General features: G+C 46.4%; 1 protein-coding gene across 1 annotated transcript; it reads left to right on the top strand.

Moving 5' to 3' along the window:
* The first annotated feature begins 2,856 nt into the window (after positions 1-2,856).
* THOC3 (THO complex subunit 3) lies at positions 2,857-18,265 on the top strand. The gene is made up of 6 exons (XM_066342321.1): positions 2,857-3,203; positions 4,706-4,862; positions 7,273-7,477; positions 12,217-12,378; positions 13,436-13,536; positions 18,078-18,265. Exons 1-6 carry the CDS (start codon positions 2,937-2,939, stop codon positions 18,239-18,241), a joined length of 1,056 nt encoding a protein of 351 aa, XP_066198418.1. The 5' UTR covers positions 2,857-2,936; the 3' UTR covers positions 18,242-18,265.
* The last annotated feature ends 1,499 nt before the right edge of the window (positions 18,266-19,764 follow it).

Here is a 19,764-nt window from a genome sequence, read left to right as displayed (position 1 = left end):
GACCGGGATCCACCCGGCATGCCCACCAGGGGGCGATGCTCTGCCCATCTGGGGTGTTGCTCTGCTGCAACCAGAGCCATTCTAGCGCCTGAGGCAGAGGCCATGGAGCCATCCTCAGCGCCCGGGCCAACTTTGTTCCAATGGAGCCTTAGCTGCGGAAGGGGAAGAGAGAGAGACAGAGAGGAAGGAGAGGGGGAGGGGTGGAGAAGCAGATGGGCGCTTCTCCTGTGTGCCCTGGCCGGGAATCGAACCCGGGACTCCTGCATGCCAGGCTGACACTCTACCACTGAGCCAACCGGCCAGGGCCATGATTTTATCTTTCGATCTAATATTATTTGCTTTCCATTTCCCAGAGCTTTTTCTTTTTTATGCATCCAGAAGACTGATTATTAACATTATCTTTATTATATGCGGCTTAAGTGTCTGTCTGTCGCTGATAGCTTATTGGTTGCTTGTGTAACTGTACTGGCCAAGGGGTGAAGTTGCCACGGCATTCAAATAGTCCTGCCTTCTGGCATGCCACCTCACAAATTGAGGTTAAAGATTGGAGCAATTATTATGCTGTTAAGAAATCTTAACACCAGAAGGGGTCTTTGCAATGGTACAAGACTAGAGGTTCTCCAATTGAAAAATAATGTCATAATAGCTAAGTCTTTGACTAGCTCCTCTAAAGGTGAAATACATGTCATTCCAAGAATTGATTTGGCTCCATCACAAACAGGGTTGCCGTCTCAATTGAGACGTAGACAATTTCCTGTAAAACTTGCCTTTGTTATGACCATCAATAAGTCTCAGGGCCAAACGCTTAAGCGTGTTGGCATTTTTTTACCTGAGCCTGCATTTGGACACGGTCAACTTTATGTTGCCTGTTCAAGAGTTCGTGAAAGAACGGATGTAAAATTAAAAATAACTGATGGTCCTCTGCAAGGCGAGCTTAAAAATGATGGAAAGATCTACACAAGAAATGTTGTGTACAAAGAGATCTTTGACATGTGAATTAACATTTTATTATTTAAATCACCTTTATTTATTCAGCTAGCGGTGGCTCTTAAGAAATGTACCGCCAGTGGTTTCCTTCATTGCACTCTACTTTAAGCAATTAAGCAAGTAGAAGGGGGAAACCCCGTGGGGCAGTAAGCAAAGGGGCATCCTTGCCGCCTGCCCTGGGTAATTCAGTTTGAATTAGCAGTCACCTTTGCACAAATCATTTTAATTACAATTTATAATATCTAGAACAGTGGTCATTTCGTATGACCGCCGGGCTTTCTAGTATATCATATCGGGCCTCAACACTTCTGGGTAATTCTACACTTTTCTGGTCAATTTGATTTCCTACTCTCTACAATGATTTATTTCACATCTTTTCAGTTTTATTGAGATATAATTGACATTTAACACATCATATCTTTAAGGGGTGCAGCCTAATTATTTGACTTACATATACTGTGAAATGATTACAAGTTTAGTTAACATCCATCATCTCATATAGATACAAAAAAAATAAAAGAAAAATATTAAAAAGGGTTTTCCCCCATTGTGATGAGAACTCTTAGGATTTACTGTCTTAACATCTTCTCACCATGTTATACATTACATTCCTAGTACTTATTTATCTTATAACTGGAAGTTTGCATTTTTTGACTACCATCTTCTAATTCTCACTACTCTCATCCTCTGCCTCTGATAAACACAAATCTGATCTCTTTCTGTAAGTTTGTCCCCCCTCCTTTTTTTTAGATTTCACATAAAAGTGAGATCCTATTGTATTTGTTTTTCTCTGACTGATTTACTTCGCTTAGCATAATGTCCTCAAGGTCCATCCATGTGATCACAAATGGCAGGATTTTCTTATTTTTCATTGCTGAGTAATATTCCATTGTATGTATATACCACAATTTCTTTATCCATTCATCTGTTGATGGGCACTTAGGTTGTTTTCACATCTTGGTTATTGTAAAAACGTGGTATATTCCCAGACGTGAAATTGCTTAACGGAAGGGTGATTCTAGTTTTATTTTTTTGAGGAACCGCCATAGTGGTTTCCACAGGGGCTGAACCATTTTACATTCCCACCAACAAACAGTGCGTGAATAGCGATGAGCTGGGGGGGGGGGGGTAGAGGAGTATTTAAGGGTGAAATCCACAAGGTCAGCACGTTTGTACAATATCTTGTAAAAGTGTACCATTCTACAGATAATAAACCGCCTTCCTGTAATATCTGCAAGGCTGACGCACAAGGAACGCATCCTGCCTCCGCTAGCAAGATTAGATTTGAGCCTAAATGCTGAGGCTTGTGAGAATTTTCTACTTTAGCTGTAGCTATAAGCTGAGTTGGGTCAGGGGTCCTCCCCAGTATGGGCCGGCACACCAGCCTAGATTGTGCTTTCTGTGTTATATTTAAGGACTCTAACTCAGGGTCACAAGGATTATCTCCTATGTTTTCTTCTAAAAGTTTTGTAGTTTTAGCTCTTACATTTAGATTTATGATTTATTTTGTTTTTTTTGTTTTTTTTTTAATAAATGACGCAAAGTAAGGACCTTCATTTATCTTTGGTTATGTGAATATCCAATTGTCCCAGCATCATTTGTTTAAGATATTTTTTCCTCATTGAATTGTTCTGGCACCTTTGTTGATTTCCGTCTTCGATTAAAAGGGGTTACAAATATATCTACCAAGCGGTGGGTAAGGGGGAAACTGAAACCCTAAAAACCTCAAAATCGTTAACTTCGCTGCAAATTGACCGCGAAATCATTACTGTTTGAAAAGGCAAAGGCGTGCGCGCGCTGCATGGCGGGATGTGTATTGCTTTTTCCGGTGGGCAGCAGTGCGGCTGCGCGGGAGACACGCCGCTCCTTTGAGCGCATGCGTGCGCCAGCGGCGGCAGGACCGACTGGACTGGGGCCGTGGCGTCCGCCCGGGTGTGCCCGAGCGCGGCATGGCGGCACCCCCGGCGGCCATGGGGCCCTCGGCGCTGGGCCAGAGCGGTCCCGGCTCCATGGCCCACTGGTGCTCCGTGAGCAGCGGCCCGACGCGCTACGTGCTGGGCATGCAGGAGCTGTTCCGGGGCCACAGCAAGACGCGCGAGTTCCCGGCGCACAGCGCCAAGGTGCACTCGGTGGCCTGGAGCTCCGACGGGCGTCGTCTGGCCTCGGGCTCCTTCGACAAGACGGCCAGCGTCTTCTTGCTGGAGAAGGACCGGTTGGTGAGCTGCCAGGGCCCGGCCCAGGCTGGCGGGTAGCAGGCGTGACAAGCGAGAATGGCGGGGAGGGGAGAGGTTAGGAGGGGGCGTGGACGCGCGCGAGGATGAGGGGCGTGGTGGGAGGGGCGCAGGTGCGGGGGAGTGCAGGTGAGGGGTGCAGCCAGGGGGCGGGGAGGGTGAGGGGGGCGGGACGGGGGTGAGGGGTGCAGCCAGGGGGTGGGGAGGGTGAGGGGTGCAGCCAGGGAGTGGGGAGGGTGAGGGGGGCGGGGAGGGTGAGGGGTGCAGCCAGGGGGTGGGGAGGGTGAGGGGGGTGGGGAGGGTGAGGGGTGCAGCCAGGGGGTGGGGAGGGTGAGGGGTGCAGCCAGGGGGTGGGGAGGGTGAGGGGGGCGGGGAGGGTGAGGGGTGCAGCCAGGGGGTGGGGAGGGTGAGGGGGGCGGGGAGGGTGAGGGGTGCAGCCAGGGGGCGGGGAGGGTGAGGGGTGCAGCCAGGGGGTGGGGAGGGTGAGGGGGGCGGGGAGGGTGAGGGGTGCAGCCAGGGGGCGGGGAGGGTGAGGGGGGCGGGGAGGGTGAGGGGTGCAGCCAGGGGGTGGGGAGGGTGAGGGGGGCGGGGAGGGTGAGGGGTGCAGCCAGGGGGTGGGGAGGGTGAGGGGGGCGGGACGGGGGTGAGGGGTGCAGCCAGGGGGCGGGGAGGGTGAGGGGGGCGGGACGGGGGTGAGGGGTACAGCCAGGGGGTGGGGAGGGTGAGGGGGGCGGGACGGGGGTGAGGGGTGCAGCCAGGGGGTGGGGAGGGTGAGGGGGGCGGGACGGGGGTGAGGGGTGCAGCCAGGGGGTGGGGAGGGTGAGGGGGGGCGGGACGGGGGTGAGGGGTGCAGCCAGGGGGTGGGGAGGGTGAGGGGGGCGGGATGGGGGTGAGGGGTGCAGCCAGGGGGTGGGGGGGTGAGGAGGACGGGTCGGAGGTGAGGGGTGCAGCCAGGGGGTTGGGGAGGTGAGGAGGACGGGTCGGAGGTGAGGGGTGCAGCCAGGGTGTTAGGGAGGGTGATGGGGGCGAGATGGGGGTGAAGGGTGCAGCCAGGGGGTGGGGAGGGTTAGGGGGTGGTATAGGGGTGCGGGGTGTGGCAGAGTGGTAGGAAAGGTTTGGGTAGGGATGTCATGTTGTAGTGGGACCCTGTCTGGTGAGGAGGGCTCCTTCGACTGTGTGAGGGCCTCCTGTGGGAACCCTGGTGGCAGAGTCAGAGTGGAAAACCAGAAAGAAGCGGGGAGTCCAGGAGGCAGAAGAGTAATGGGCTTGATGTGGAATCCAGCCTCAGGGTGTCAGAGTGATTGAGGAGCAGGGAGGGAGGGGGTGCTTTGGGAAGAGTATTGGGGAAGAAGCTTGGAAGAATGGGACTCGTTACTTTTCTAATTTTCTTTGTTGGTCACAGGTGCCTTGGCTTGAATAAGGTTAAGGAGTTCCACCTGAGGCAGGTACCTCTGTGTGAAGGGACACCGGATTTTATTTTTTTTCAGGTCAAAGAAAACAATTATCGGGGACACGGTGATAGTGTGGACCAGCTTTGTTGGCATCCGAGTAATCCTGACCTCTTTGTCACCGCATCTGGAGACAAAACCATTCGCATTTGGGATGTGAGGACAACCAAATGCATCGCTACTGTGAACACTAAAGGTGACTTCAGGAAGAGGGCAGTGACGGGAAGATACGCTGCTTATATTCATTCAACAAGCATTTTCTAAGTTTCTTCTCTGGGCCTGGCCTGGTGCTAGTTATGGAACAGCCTGAGCTCCAAGGACATCTGAGTTTAGTGCCGAGAGACAGAGGCATAAAAGAAAACAAAACAAACCTAATAGAATATGACGGGTCGGGTCGGGAACCTATGGCTTGAGAGCCAGATGTGGCTCCTTTGATGGCTGCATCTGGTTCGCAGACAAATCTTTAATAAAATAATAACGTTAGGCCCTACCCGGTTTGCTCAGTGGTAGAGCGTCAGCCTGGCATGCGAGAGTCCCGGGTTCGATTCCCGGCCAGGGCACTCAGGAGAAGTGCCCATCTGCTTCTCTACCCCTCCCCCTCTCCTTCCTCTCTGTCTCTCTCTTCCCCTCCCGCAGCCAAGGCTCCATTGGAGCAAAGTTGGCCCCAGCCCTGAGGATGGCTCCATGGCCTCTGCCTCAGGTGCTAGAATGGCTTCTGTTGCAGCAGGGTGGTGCCCCAAGATGGGCAGAGCATCTGCCCCTGGTGGGCCTGCCAGGTGGATCCCGGTTGGGCGCATGCGGGAGTCTGTCTGACTGCCTCCCCGTTTCCAGCTTCAGAAAAATACAAAAAAAAAAAAGTGATAACATTAAAAATATAAAACGTTCTCATGTATTACAATTTATTCATTTCCTACCGCTCATGTTCATGGTTGCGGGTGCTGGAGCCAATCACAGCTGTCCTCCGGGACAACACCAAATTTTTATTGGATAATGCATAATGTACACGAGTCATTGTATGGCTCTCACGGAATTACATTTTAAAATATGTGGCGTTCATGGCTCTCAGCCAAAAAGGTTCCTGACCCCTGGAATATGACATTGTTCATCTTACAATGGAGATGTCTATAAGGTGGCTACCCAGGATGGAAATGCTTAGGTCTGCCTGGGGGAGACAGGGAGGACTTCACAGAATTGGAGAAGATTCTCAGAGTAGCCATGGGAATTGAGTGGTCAAGGTACGGTGGGAGGGTAGGGGAGCTCTGAGTGGAACAGCGTGTGCAAAGGCATGGAGAATTGGGGAAACTGCTGCTAGCCTGCAGTGCTGAAGCTTCTGTGGTCTTGGCCAGTGGTGGTCAACCTGGTCCCTACCACCCACTAGGGGGCGCTCCAGCTTTCATGGTGGGCGGTAGTGGAGCAACCAAAGTATAAATAAAAAGATAGATTTAACTATAGTAAGTTGTTTTATAAAGATTTATTCTGCCAAACTTAGCGAAAATCTGACATAAAGTACTTGGTAAGTAATTATTATTATATGCTTTAACTTGCTGTAACTTTTCTTTATAAATTTTATAAAGTAAAGTTACTTCCCTACTTTATAAATCACTGGTGGGTGGTTAGAAAATTTTACTACTAACAGAAATACAAAAGTGGGCAGTAGGTATAAAAGGTTGACTACCCCTGGTTTTGGCAGTCTGGAAAAAAAAGTTTGTAAAATTTTGCAGTGCATTTATAGATTCTGTTCTTCACTAGGTATTGTCCTATAAACCTTGAGGCAATTTGCCATATTTTATGGATTAAGATGTCCTTGATTATAAGATGCACTAATTTTTTTTAAGTGCCATTAGGAAAGGAAATAAAGCTTTTAGGTAACCAGGTACACCAAAAATTTTGAGATGCGTTTGATGCATTTAAAGATGCATCATAGATAATAAAATGTGAAAAAAATATGCATCTTAGAATTGGTAAAGTTGATGAAATCTTTAATTGATGAGTTCAGTGTGGACCCCTGGACTTGGTTGAGAAGATTTGTGCCTGCAGGTGGAAAGGTGCAGTGATTAAAGGATACGTGGATGAACATTAAAAACCGGTTATGTAGTATATGTTTTAATGTCTATTAGAAAGAACCAGCTCTTCGAATTTTTTGCTAACTAAAACTAAATTTATTAAACAAATTTTTGTGTCAATTTTAAGAAAACTCTTCAGTAAGGAAACTTATAGTTTTCATATGGATAGGACGAAAATTGGCATGTGATTGGGGTTTGGAGGATGCTGGTGTCAGAGAATAAGGTTTTGGAGCCAAATCTAGTGGCTCTTGTTACTTCAAGCTTTGACAGTTGACCTCATCTCTCTCGTCTTCCATTTTTTCATCTGTAAAATGGGGATAATGAATTGCTAGTCAGTAGAGTGTTGTGAGGACCAAACGGGGCAATCTGTATATGAAGATACCTGACTCAGAGTTGCTGATCCTTAGGTGCTAGTTGCCTTCCATTGACTATGACCTTAATGAATGAGCTTTGGAGACAGAACTGGCCTTCCTTCTAGGATAACAAACTTCTGGAGGATTCTGGGCAAACAGATGACCTTACTGATTATATCTGGTTTTCTAGGGGAGAACATTAATATCTGCTGGAGTCCCGATGGGCAGACCATTGCTGTCGGCAACAAGGACGATGTGGTGACCTTTATTGACGCTAAGACACACCGTTCGAAAGCGGAGGAGCAGTTCAAATTTGAGGTCAATGAAATCTCCTGGAACAACGACAATAACATGTTCTTCCTGACAAACGGCAATGGTTGTATCAACATCCTCAGGTGAGGGGGTTCTAGATTTTAGGAAACTGTCATATTTTTTTTTTTTTTACAGAGACAGAGAGAGTCAGAGAGAGGGATAAACAGGGACAGACAGACAGGAATGGAGAGATGAGAAGCATCAATCATTAGTTTTTCGTTGCGACACCTTAGTTGTTCATTGATTGCTTTCTCATATGTGCCTTGACCGCGGGCCTTCAGCAGACCGAGTAACCCCTTGCTCGAGCCAGCGACCTTGGGTCCAAGCCGGTGAGCTTTAGCTCAAACCAGATGAGCCCGTGCTCAAGCTGGTGACCTTGGGGTCTCGAACCTGGGTCCTCGGCATCCCAGTCCGACACTCTCAGGCGAAACTGTGCTATTTTTACCAGCGAGGCGCTCTGGTGGTTATAGAGATGCGTCTATCCTGAAGTCGCTTAAAGGAGAAATAGTGATAATGAATCCTAACCTCTGTTGAGCACCTTTGAGCCAGGCACCTTATAGTTGGCTGGGCCCTCACAGAAATCCTAGAGGGGTTGATGCTGTGCTTCCCGTTTGGTAGAGAAGGATGTGGGATTCAGCTGGCGAGCGCTAGAACTGGATGCACCTTGAATCATGGCGAATTTGTTCCCTTCAAGTCTCAGCTTTCAGTGTTACATTCCCTCCAGGGGAAGCCGTCTTCATACCACCGCTACCCCTCCACCCACTCTCAACCCCCCCAAGTTTAGAGGCTTATTTTATGCACTTCCTTTTGGAAGCATTTCTCATTTTATACTGTAATTGCATGTTTACTTGTCTATATTCTCCCAACAGATTTAATTCCCTGAGGGTAGGGGCTGTGTTGAACTTGTTTGCTGTTGAATCCCTAGTGTGTCTAGCCTGGTACCTGCTGCACGTAGTTAGGATGTCAGTAAATATCTGCTCTCTAATGAATGAAATTGAGGAATTAAAATTCAAGTCTCTTTCTGTTCTTTCTACTCTCCAGGGTGAACAAAGCAAGGGAGAGTGAAATAGGTTTTACACGACACAGGCTGGGAGTTTGCTGTGGAGTCCCAGGGATAGAAACTTGAGTTGGGGGTTGAAGGAGGACCTTCTGAGTTTGAGTTTGAAAGAGCAGTAGAATTTTAAGAATCAGAAAAAGAGCACTGGGCAGTTGACAGAATGTGTGAATGAGCATGATGTAATTGGAAAGTAGTGGCAGTTAAGGTATCTGAAGAAAGGGTCTGAAAATGGGATGATAAAGTTGTAATATGTATAATTTGGGGCCAGATTACAAAAGGCCTGGAATTCTGTCCTTGGCAACTTGAATTTTATTTTGTAGGCAGTGGGGATTGTATAACTTCTCTTCAGGACTTTTTATTAGAAAGTAAAGCAGATTGAGAAAACCACGGAAAACAAATGTGTAGCTTAACGAACAACTCTATGCATTACACCTCTAACCCGATTCAGGTCAAGGAATGGTACTTGGTGGCCATTCCAGAAGTCAGTCCGTAGGCTTTATCCTAATCATAACTTACTTCCCTCAAAAGTACACACGATCTTGATCTTTATTGTTATTTATAGTTTTCCCAACCATGTGTGAATCCTAGATACTTTAGTTTCTGCCCATTTAAAATAGTTTATGAGTCTCTTAAGTCTCTTAAACTAGAAGGTCCCCCTCCATCCCCCTTTTTTTTTTTTTTTTTTTTTTTTTTTACAGGGACAGAGAGAGAGAGAGGGATAGATAGGGACAGACAGGAACGGAGAGAGATGAGAAGCATCAATCATCAGTTTTTTGTTGCGACACCTTAGGTGTTCATTGATTGCTTTCTCATATGTGCCTTGACCGTGGGGCTACAGCAGACTGAGTAACCGCTTGCTCGAGCCAGCGACCTTGGGTCCAACCTGGTGAGCTTTTTATTTTGCTCAAGCCAGATGAGCCTGCGCTCAAGCTGGCGACCTTGGGGTCTCAAATCTGGGTCCTTCGGCATCCCAGTCTGACGCTCTACCCACTGCGCCACCGCCTGGTCAGGCTCCATCCCTTTCTTTTACTTATAACTTAGCTGTTGAAAAACCAGACTGTTAACTGTAGAGCAGGGGTCCCCAAACTTTTTACACAGGGGGCCAGTTCACTGTCCCTCAGACCGTTGGAGGGCCGGACTATAAAAAAAAACTATGAACAAATCCCTATGCACACTGCACATATCTTATTTTAAAGTTAAAAACAAAACAAAACAGGAACAAATACAATATTTAAAATAAAGAACAAGTAAATTTAAATCAACAAGCTGACCAGTATTTCAATGGGAACTATGGGCCTGCTTTTGGCTAATGAGATGGTCAATATCCAGTTCCATATTTGTCACTGCTAGCCGTAACAAGTGATATGTGCTCCTCTCACTGACCACCAATGAAAGAGGTGCCCCTTCCGGAAGCGCAGTGGGGGCCGGATAAATGGCCTCAGGGGGCCACATGTGGCCCGCGGGCCGTAGTTTGGGGACCCCTGCTGTAGAGTTTCTCCAGTTCTGGATTTTGCTGATTTCCTATGTTTATTTTGTCGGTATATAAGACACTTCCTCTCATCTACTGTTTGGTTACTCAGGAATGTATAGTTAGTTCATTTAGGAAAGGCAGGATAAATGCTTGATGCTTTTCCTTTGTCTTCAGGTAACAAATTAGTTCTCTCTCACTTTCAAAGATGACCAGCTAACTTTTCTTTTCTTTTTGAAGACTCATGTAGTTAAGTGTGGTAGGTGTGTTTTGATGTCTTGTAATTATTATCCGTATTGAAGCTTAAGTAATCCCATAATGGCCAATGGAGCCTCTTCACATCTATTCCTGAGTCATTTTTTGGGGGGGAAGGGGCATAATCCTAGTAATCTTTAGTTTCTTGCTCTCTGGTATGACAAGATGTTTCCATTTCATCTTATATGTTTTCTGCCCCAGAACTTTGGTTAGAAACTTCTCTATAAATCCCTGGATTTTTTTTTTTTTTTTTGTATTTTTCTGAAGCTGGAAATGGGAGGTAGTCAGACAGACTCCCGCAAGCACCCGACTGGGATCCACCTGGCACGCCCACCAGGGGGTGATGCTCTGCCTATCCGGGGTGTCGCTTTGCCGCGACCAGAGCCACTCTAGTGCCTGGGGCAGAGGCCAAGGAGCCATCCCCAGTGCCCGGGCCATCTTTTGCTCCAATGGAGCCTCGGCTGCGGGAGGGGAAGTGAGAGACAGAGAGGAAGGAGAGGGGGAGGGGTGGAGAAGCAGATGGGCGCCTCTCCTGTGTGCCCTAGCCGGGAATTGAACCTGGACTTCCGCACGCCAGGCCGACGCTCCACCACCGAGCCAACCGGCCAGGGCCAATCCCTGGATTTTTTTACTGGGAAATAATACTGGGGCTAGGAATGTTTGTATTGCTGAGTCGGTAATTGTTTCTAGACCTGTCCAGTTGACAGAGATAGGGAATATATATATTTAAAGATAAAATATCTTGTGAATTCATACTGATGACTTCCCAGTAAAAGTCAGGATTATAGGAATTTCACTAAACCTTCTATATTACAAATAAATCTTGGCCCTGGCTGGTTGGCGTAGTGGTAGAGTGTTGGCCCGGTTTGTGGGATGTCCCAGGTTCGATTCCTGGTCAGGGCACACAGGAGAAGTGACCATCTGCTCCTCTTCCCCATTCTCTCTCTCTCTCTTTTCCCCTTCTGCAGCCATGGCTCGATAGGTTTGAGTTCATCGGAAACTGGCACTGAGGATGGCTCTGTGGAGCCTCCGCCTCAGGTGCTAAAAATAGCTCGGTTGCGAGCATTGGCCTAAGATGTGGGTTGCCAGGTGGATTCTGGTTGGGGCACATGTGAGAGTCTGTCTCTCTATCTCCCCTCCTCTCACTTGGAAAAGAAGCAGAAGAAGGCCCTGGCCGGTTGGCTCAGTAGTAGAGCGTCGGCCTGGTGTGCAGAAGTCCCGGGTTCGATTTCCGGTCAGGGCACACAGGAGAGGCGCCCATTTGCTTCTCCACCCCTCCCCCTCTCCTTCCTCTCTGTCTCTCTCTTCCCCTCCCGTAGCCAAGGCTCCATTGGAGCAAAGATGGCCCGGGTGCTGGGGATGGCTCCTTGGCCTCTGCCCCAGGCGCTAGAGTGGCTCTGGTCGCAACAGAGCGACACCCTGGAGGGGCAGAGCATCGCCCCCTGGTGGGCAGAGCATTGCCCCCAGTGGGCGTGCCGGGTGGATCCTGGTGGGGCGCATGCGGGAGTCTGTCTGACTGTCTCTCCCCGTTTCCAGCTTCAGAAAAAGAAAAAGAAAAAAAAAGAAGCAGAAGAAAAATAATTGGGGGAAAGAAAAAAGAATTGCAGTCTGATATTCTTTTTTTTTTTTTACAGGGACAGAGAGTCAGAGAGAGGGATAGACAGGAACGGAGAGAGATGAGAAGCATCAATCATCAGTTTTTTGTTGCGACACCTTAGTTGTTCATTGATTGCTTTCTCATATGTGCCTTGACCGCAGGCCTTCAGCAGACTGAGTAACCCCTTGCTTGAGCCAGCGACCTTGGGCTCAAGCTGGTGAGCTTTTTGCTCAAGCCAGATGAGCCTGTGCTCAAGCTGGCAACCTCGGGGTCTCGAACCTGAGTCTTCCGCATCCCAGTCCGACGCTCTATCCACTGCGCCACCGCCTATCAGGCTGATATTTGTTCTTTTGTCTTTAGTTTTCTCATTCAGTTATCTCCTGTTACCATTCTGGCACCACAGTCCTCCTCCCACAGTTTGATCGCTCTCTGTCCTGTTTTGCAGTTACCCAGAGCTGAAGCCTGTGCAGTCCATCAATGCCCATCCTTCTAACTGCATCTGTATCAAGTTTGACCCTATGGGGAAGTATTTTGCCACAGGAAGTGCAGATGCATTAGTTAGCCTTTGGGATGTGGATGAATTAGTGTGCGTTCGGTGCTTTTCCAGGTAAGTGACTCTGCCAGCACTTTCCATATTGGATAATTTTATTTTGTTTTTGGGTGAAATTGTGTCTTGTTTAGGTAATTACAAAAAAAAATTTTTTTTTCAGTTACAGTTGATATTCAATATTATATTACTAGGAAACCTGGTGGTCATACGAAATGACCGCTGTTCTAGATATTATAAATTGTAATTAAAATGATTTGTGCGAAGGTGTCTGTTAATTCAAACTGAATTACCCGGGGTAGGCGGTGAGGACGCCCCTTGCTTAGTGCCCCACGGGGTTTCCCCCTTCTACTTGCTTAATTGCTTAAAGTAGAGTGCAATGAAGGAAACTACTGGCGGTACATTTCTTAAGAGCCACCTCTAGCTCAATAAATAAAGGTGATTTAAATATGTTTTAATCCTTTTTGCGTTTCGGTCAGCATTACTCTGTCGTTTTTTTGCATTTCTCTCCTGCCTTTGTTCAAGGGACTCATTTTGTCAAGACAGGCTTTTTTGTCTTGCATCTGAGGCAAGCCTTGTTTCTCTATGCTCATCAGTCTCATTTTGCTGAGAAAGACGCATTTGCTCTGCGACTGAAGCAAACCTTGTCTTTCTCTGCTCAGTGGTTTCTTTTTGTTGAGAAAGTCGTTTTTGTGCAGCTTTAGCTCCTTTTCTCTCCTCTTCAGTGCTGTATTTTCTAGGAGGCATTCTTAAAAGAAATTACGTTAAGATGTAGTTTTTATGTAAAACAGATGATTGCCAATGCAAACAAATGTTCACCTTCCCCCTGACACGCTCAATTTGCGTTCAGCCGTGGCAACTTTACCCCATTGGCTAGTACAGTTACGCAAGCAACCAATAAGCTATCGGCGACAGACACTTAAGCCGCATATAATAAAGATATATTAGTTTCAGGTGTAAAACGTAGTAGCTGGACATTTATATAACTTATAAAGTGACCCCCCCCCATACCATACATAGTTATTATAATATTATTGCCTGTATTCCCTATGCTGTACTTTACATGCTTTTATTATTGGGTTATTCTAATGTCTCCTTTGTCTACTGTGTATTCCAGGCTGGATTGGCCTGTGAGGACCCTCAGTTTCAGCCACGACGGGAAAATGCTGGCGTCGGCATCAGAAGATCACTTTATCGACATTGCTGAAGTAGAGACAGGTAACTAAGCCCTCCCTCCCTCCCTGCACGAGGACCCTCTGTCTTCCATCTCTGGCCATCGGGATTTCTGTTGTCATGTGTTTCCATCTGTGCATGTCACCACTTCATCAGCAGTAGCACCAATGACTTTGTCTCCTTAAGACAAGTTTGTTTATTCCGACTGTTACAGTCAAGTAACGAGGGAGCAAAGTCAGGAAAGGCAGGGGCAGGTCCGAAGGAAAGTGATTTAGGAAAGTATTTTGCATTTTATTAACTTTAAATTCTTTTATTATAATCAAATACATAACATACAGGGAGTAGGAGGAAGAAAAAAAATGTCACTTGTGGTCCCTCTGTTTAACTGCTACTTCTTTTTAGCACTGTGGTATATTTCTTTCTATCTTTTGCCTATGTGTGAATATATATTTAAAATTTAAGGAATTATCAAAGTGTAGATATGATTTGCTTTAAAAACAACAAAAGTTACAAATAGAAAAATGGGAGGAGAGTAATTATTTTACAGAAACATTTTCTCAGTTTTATTTTTAAAAATTTTTCTTTTTTATTGAATTTATTGGGATGATATTGGTTAATAATACTTCAGTTTTATCAGTTTTATTTTTTAATATAGCTATATTTTTTAAAATACATGATACTTCAGTAAAAGAGTTCAAACTATAGATAGAAAACTTTAAAGAGGTAAAACCCCTGAAATTCCATTCCACAATTTGAAGAATGCCACTGTTGGTGCCATCGCGGCGAGCGTGTTCCGCCACCCAGCAGTGCAGCTCCCGTGATGCTGGGTCCTCCCGTCAGTCCGGGGCCACCGCCTCACCTGCAGTCTGTTCCTGCTTCTCACGGCGGTGGCTGCTGGGCTTACTGCCCATTGGGCTTAGAATTTCCTTCTGTGTACGATTTCGTTCTCCGTACTGTTAGGTGGCTTCTAGTTTTTGCACCGTTACAGATGATGCTGTGGTAGTGTCCTTTATGTACTTCACGTTACTTACGTGATTAATCCTTTCAGGCAAACCATGGAGGTGGGGTTACCGAGTCCGCGGTGCTCGCATTTTGTGAGGGACCAAGCGCCTTACAGAACTGCCGCATTGCTCTCAGCAGTGTGTGTACACGTCCCCCTGCCGTCTGTGTGCAGGTTCTTTCAGTTTTCTGCCTGACCTAACTTACAGAACTGCCTCATTGCTCTCAGCAGTGTGTACACGCCCCCCCTGCCGTCTGTGTGCAGGGTTCTTTCAGTTTCCTGCCTGACCTAACTTACAGAACTGCCTCATTGCTCTCAGCAGTGTGTGTACACGTCCCCCTGCCGTCTGTGTGCAGGGTTCTTTTCGTTTTCTGCCTGACCTAATAATGGAAAATACGATTTCATTCACATGTACCCTTTAGTAAATATATTAAATGTTGCTGTGTTACTACTTCTAAATAGTTCTAACAATTTTTTTGAGGTTATTTAAAATTTTTTTTTAGTTATAGTTGACATACAGTGTTATTTAGGCAAATACTTATAACATGTTGGGTTTTTTTTTTATTTTTTTTTATTTTTTATTTTTTATTTTTTTCATTTTTCTGAAGCTGGAAACAGGGAGAGACAGTCAGACAGACTCCTGCATGCGCCCGACCGGGATCCACCCAGCACGCCCACCAGGGGCGATGCTCTGCCCACCAGGGGGCGATGCTCTGCCCATCCTGGGCGTCGCCATGTTGTGACCAGAGCCACTCTAGCGCCTGAGGCAGAGGCCAAGGAGCCATCCCCAGCGCCCGGGCCATCTTTGCTCCAATGGAGCCTTGGCTGCGGGAGGGGAAGGGAGAGACAGAGAGGAAAGCGTGGCGGAGGGGTGGAGAAGCAAATGAGCGCTTCTCCTGTGTGCCCTGGCCGGGAATCGAACCCGGGTCCTCCGCACGCTAGGCCGACGCTCTACCGCTGAGCCAACTGGCCAGGGCTAACATGTTGGGTTCTAAACAAGAATTTCCTCTATAACCGAGGTTAAAAATTAAAAGCAGGACGGTTATCAAAGTAAAGCACATTTATATTATTTACAGTATTTTTCTACATACATGAGAAACAGTTTAAATTTTTGATACAATGGACCGATGAAATAAGTGTGACACCCCCACGTACCCCCACATCACAGTATTCTGAGGGGAGGACACAGCTTCGTGTGCTGAAATGGAAGGTGCCCGCGGCACAGCACTGAGTGCGCATGACAGGTAGCCAGCCGGGCGTGTGACATGTTCCCATGGAGGCGAAGAAATTAAAGTGAAATTGGTAGGAAAACAGAAGAACTTACACCAGACTTATAAGATGAAGGGAAGACTTAAATCGGGAACAGGAATAAATTCAAATTATCAATTATTACTGAAACCAATTGAACAAAATTAAAAATTCAATTCCTTAGTTACCTTAAGCACAATTCAGGTATTCAGTAGCCCCCTGTGGCCGGTAGGAACTGTTGGACAGTGCAGATCAGAATGTTTCTGTCACTAAAGTGTGTGTTGTATGATGCTGCTCTGTACCCTTGACCTGTTCGAATTGTATGCCGTAAGCTTAGCTTCACATATTATTACATGCTTATTGTAGAATATTTGGAAAATGTTAACAAATATAAAGGAGAAATGAACAGGCCTATGTCGATCTATAATTTAGAGGTAATCAGTGCTGACATTTTAGTATGTTTGTCTTTTCCTTCTACATGCTGGGGTGGGCATAAGTAGTTTTACAGTTATGATTACACGAAACACATATTCTTGTATGTCATTTATTGTATTATTTTTCCATATGAACACCTGTAAACTTACTTTCTCCAACCCTTGTATATATTTTTGTTGTTGGAGTCATACATTAGATATAATTTTGTATCCTTTTAAGTGGGTGCATGTAAAGCAAAGTAAGAATTTAAATTTTATTTCTGATAGCATATATAATAGAACCTGTTTTTCCTTTTTTTTTTTTTTTTTTTTTAATTTTATTTATTCATTTTTTAGAGAGGAGAGAGAGACAGAAAGGGAGAGAGAGGAGAGAGAGAGACAGAGAGAGAGAAGGGGGGAGGAGCTGGAAGCATCAACTCCCATATGTGCCTTGACCAGGCAAGCCCAGGGTTTTGAACCAGCAACCTCAGCATTTCCAGGTCGACGCTTTATCCACTGCGCCACCACAGGTCAGGCCAGAACCTGTTTTTTTAAAAACTATTTTCCAATTGATGTGCGAGAAAGAGAGAGGGAAGGAGAGAGAGGAGCGCTGGCTTGTTCTACTTAGCTCCACGTAGTGTGCACTCACTCGTGGCTTCTCCTATGGGCACTGTTCACAGATTGGACCCCTGGCCTTGATGCTCCAAGACGACGCTCTGTCCACTGTGCTACCTGGCCAGGGCCTCGGACCTCATTTAATCCAGTCCACTTAATTTTCAGCTTTTCAGATACACCCATACACATTACATAAGTCTGTTGGAACTTGGATGGTTTGGAATAGTGATTTCAGTCTCACAGTCAGCATTCACAGATTAAACTTTTCAATGAACTAAGGAGATGTTAAAGTTTATGAAGTCACATGGTTTTATGGGAAACATTTTAGGCTCCTTCCCGTCTACTCTAGTTTTCTTGAACCAGATAAAATCTTTATCAATCTCATGTCAAGTGAGTGGAGTTAAAGGCCTAAAGAGAAACAGGAGGGGTACACACTGTGAGACTATTCTTTATGTCTCTGTATCTCAGAACTTTGCTCACACATAGAGATATAGGCTGCCAGATTCTAGCATCATGAAGAGTTGTTAACTGTCCTAGAAATAGAATTTCTCCCCCCTCCCCGCGTCCCCTCTCATCTCTCCCTACACACACACACACACACACACACACACACACACGGAACGGCTTTATTGAAATATAATTCACATACCATAGCTGGCTAGGTTGAAGTATGTAATTGAGTGTATTCACATTTTAAAATTAACTCCACACTGTAAATGTTTTACACATTAATCTTAATCCCTAAGGTTGAAAAAAAGTTAAGCAGGATTAAAGGAATAACATCTTTAGAAAACTTTGTTTAATTTCAGCAAGTGGGAGGAATAAAATTTTGGCGATAAGAGCTTCTATAACCCTTACTAGGAAGCATGGAAGTTAAGTAGATAGATCTGTGGCTTTAGAGACAACTTGACTTCATATGTTGATTCTCGCTTCCTTGAGATGTGACTTATCTGTTAAGTCACCTGTTTCTCTATAAAATGGGGTAATGGGGTTTAAAATCACTGTTTGTCTTGCTGGGTTGTTATTGTGTTTTACGGAAATAAAGTACAGTCCGTGTGATTCACGAGGGTGCTCAGCAGACAGCAGCTGCTGTTCCCCGATTTCCCAGGGAGTGTGACGAGAGGTGAGAGCGGAGGCTGTTCGGTTAACCTGCCTGCATTCAGAGCCTGCTCTGCCCCCTGCTGGCTGGTGGCCTCTCTGCGCCTCCTTATTCTCTGCGGTAGAGTAATGTTCGTATCTGTTTCTAAGTACTTAATGACTGTGGTCTCTTACTAATGTATTGATTGGTTTCTCTGTATTGATTTTTATAGGAGACAAGCTATGGGAGGTGCAGTGTGAGTCCCCGACCTTCACTGTGGCTTGGCACCCCAAAAGGCCTCTGCTGGCATTTGCCTGTGATGACAAAGATGGCAAATACGACAGCAGTCGGGAGGCAGGAACTGTGAAGCTGTTTGGGCTTCCTAATGATTCCTGACGGGGAGGGCCTGACAGAGGGGGGGGCCGGGCCTGACAGAGGGGGGGAGCCGGGCCTGCCTCGTCTGACTGGTTTGGTCTCTTCTCGGGCAGTTGGCGTGCGCCTGTTAGGTATTTATAAATTGGTGTAAATGATAAAAGTTGTCTTCCTGTTTGTTACGTTAGCTGCTCCCTTGCTTTCCCCCTGCATGAGGGCCCTGCAGTGGGGGTGACGACACCTGCATTCTTGTCCTCTGGGGACCTCTGCTCTTCCTGCTTTGGGGTACAGGGTGGACTTCGTTGGACTTGCTTCTGCTTGGACAATACCTGGTTTGGAGGGTGGGTGAAGAAGGGGGAGTTGGGGATGGAGATTTTTTTTTTATAGTTAAAGAAATACATGTAATTTTGAGAATTGAATAATAAAATTGACTTTTTATTATGAGACTTCTAAAAATTATGGTGTTACCATTATGTTATTACAGGGAGATGTTGCAGTTTTCCATGTTAAAAAAAAATCTCAAGTAGAGTTTAAAGGTTGTGATTCTGTCATTTAATGTCCTAATGTTGGAACTCTGCAATGAGGGACAGAACGTGAAGTGCACGGCACAGCTGTCCTTTAAGTCAGCAGGGTTCGTGTCTGCGTGTCTATGTGTATGTATACCTGCTCTTGTCCTCCCAATTTATGATAAACACTGGGAAAAGTAGTGAAATATAAGTAAGAACTGCAATATCAGGGTAAGAAACACAAATTAGAATAGAAAGTCAAAGGCCTTGGCCGGTTGGCTCAGTGGTAGAGCGTCGGCCTAGCGTGCAGAAGTCCCGGGTTCGATTCCCGGCCAGGGCACACAGGAGAGGCGCCCATCTGCTTCTCCACCCCTCCCCCTCTCCTTCCTCTCTGTCTCTCTCTTCCCCTCCTGCAGCCGAGGCTCCATTGGAGCAAAGATGGCCCGGGCGCTGGGGCAGAGCCTCTGCCCCAGGTGTGGAGTGGCTCTGGTTGCAACAGAGCGACGCCCCGGAGGGGCAGAGCGTCGCCCCCTGGTGGGCAGAGCGTCGCCCCCTGGTGGGCGTGCTGGGTGGATCCCGGTCGGGCGCATGCAGGAGTCTGTCTGACTGTCTCTCCCCGTTTCCAGCTTCAAAAAAATACAAAAAAAAAAAAAAAAAAAGAATAGAAAGTCAAGAACGGGGAAATCAGACTAGGAACATGCAAAGAATAAGGAACTAATTGAATGATTGAACTAAAATTTTGACTCTGCGTTCCCCGGTGGCACAGTGAGGAAGGGGGTATGTCATCTAATTCTTTTTTTTCCAAGTCAGATGATTATTAAAAAGGAAAGCACATGCCATCTCCTCAAGAAGAGCAAAGCTTTTGTTAGCTCTCGTCTCCAAAAGAAATGGCTCGTGCAGAGGATTCTTATGAGTAGTGTCTTCATTTTTATTGTATATGAAGGTATTTCAGCATAAGAAATAGGAATATACCTCATTAAGCAGTGTTCATAGAAGACTTTGGAAAAAGCAGGTAAGTAAAAAGAAAAACCATATTTCTGG

The sequence above is a fragment of the Saccopteryx leptura genome, chromosome 6, assembly GCF_036850995.1.
Source record: "Saccopteryx leptura isolate mSacLep1 chromosome 6, mSacLep1_pri_phased_curated, whole genome shotgun sequence".
NCBI classification, from domain to species: domain Eukaryota; kingdom Metazoa; phylum Chordata; class Mammalia; order Chiroptera; family Emballonuridae; genus Saccopteryx; species Saccopteryx leptura.
Note: the sequence above shows the minus strand (reverse complement) of the source record. Positions and strands in the feature narration are given on the sequence as shown.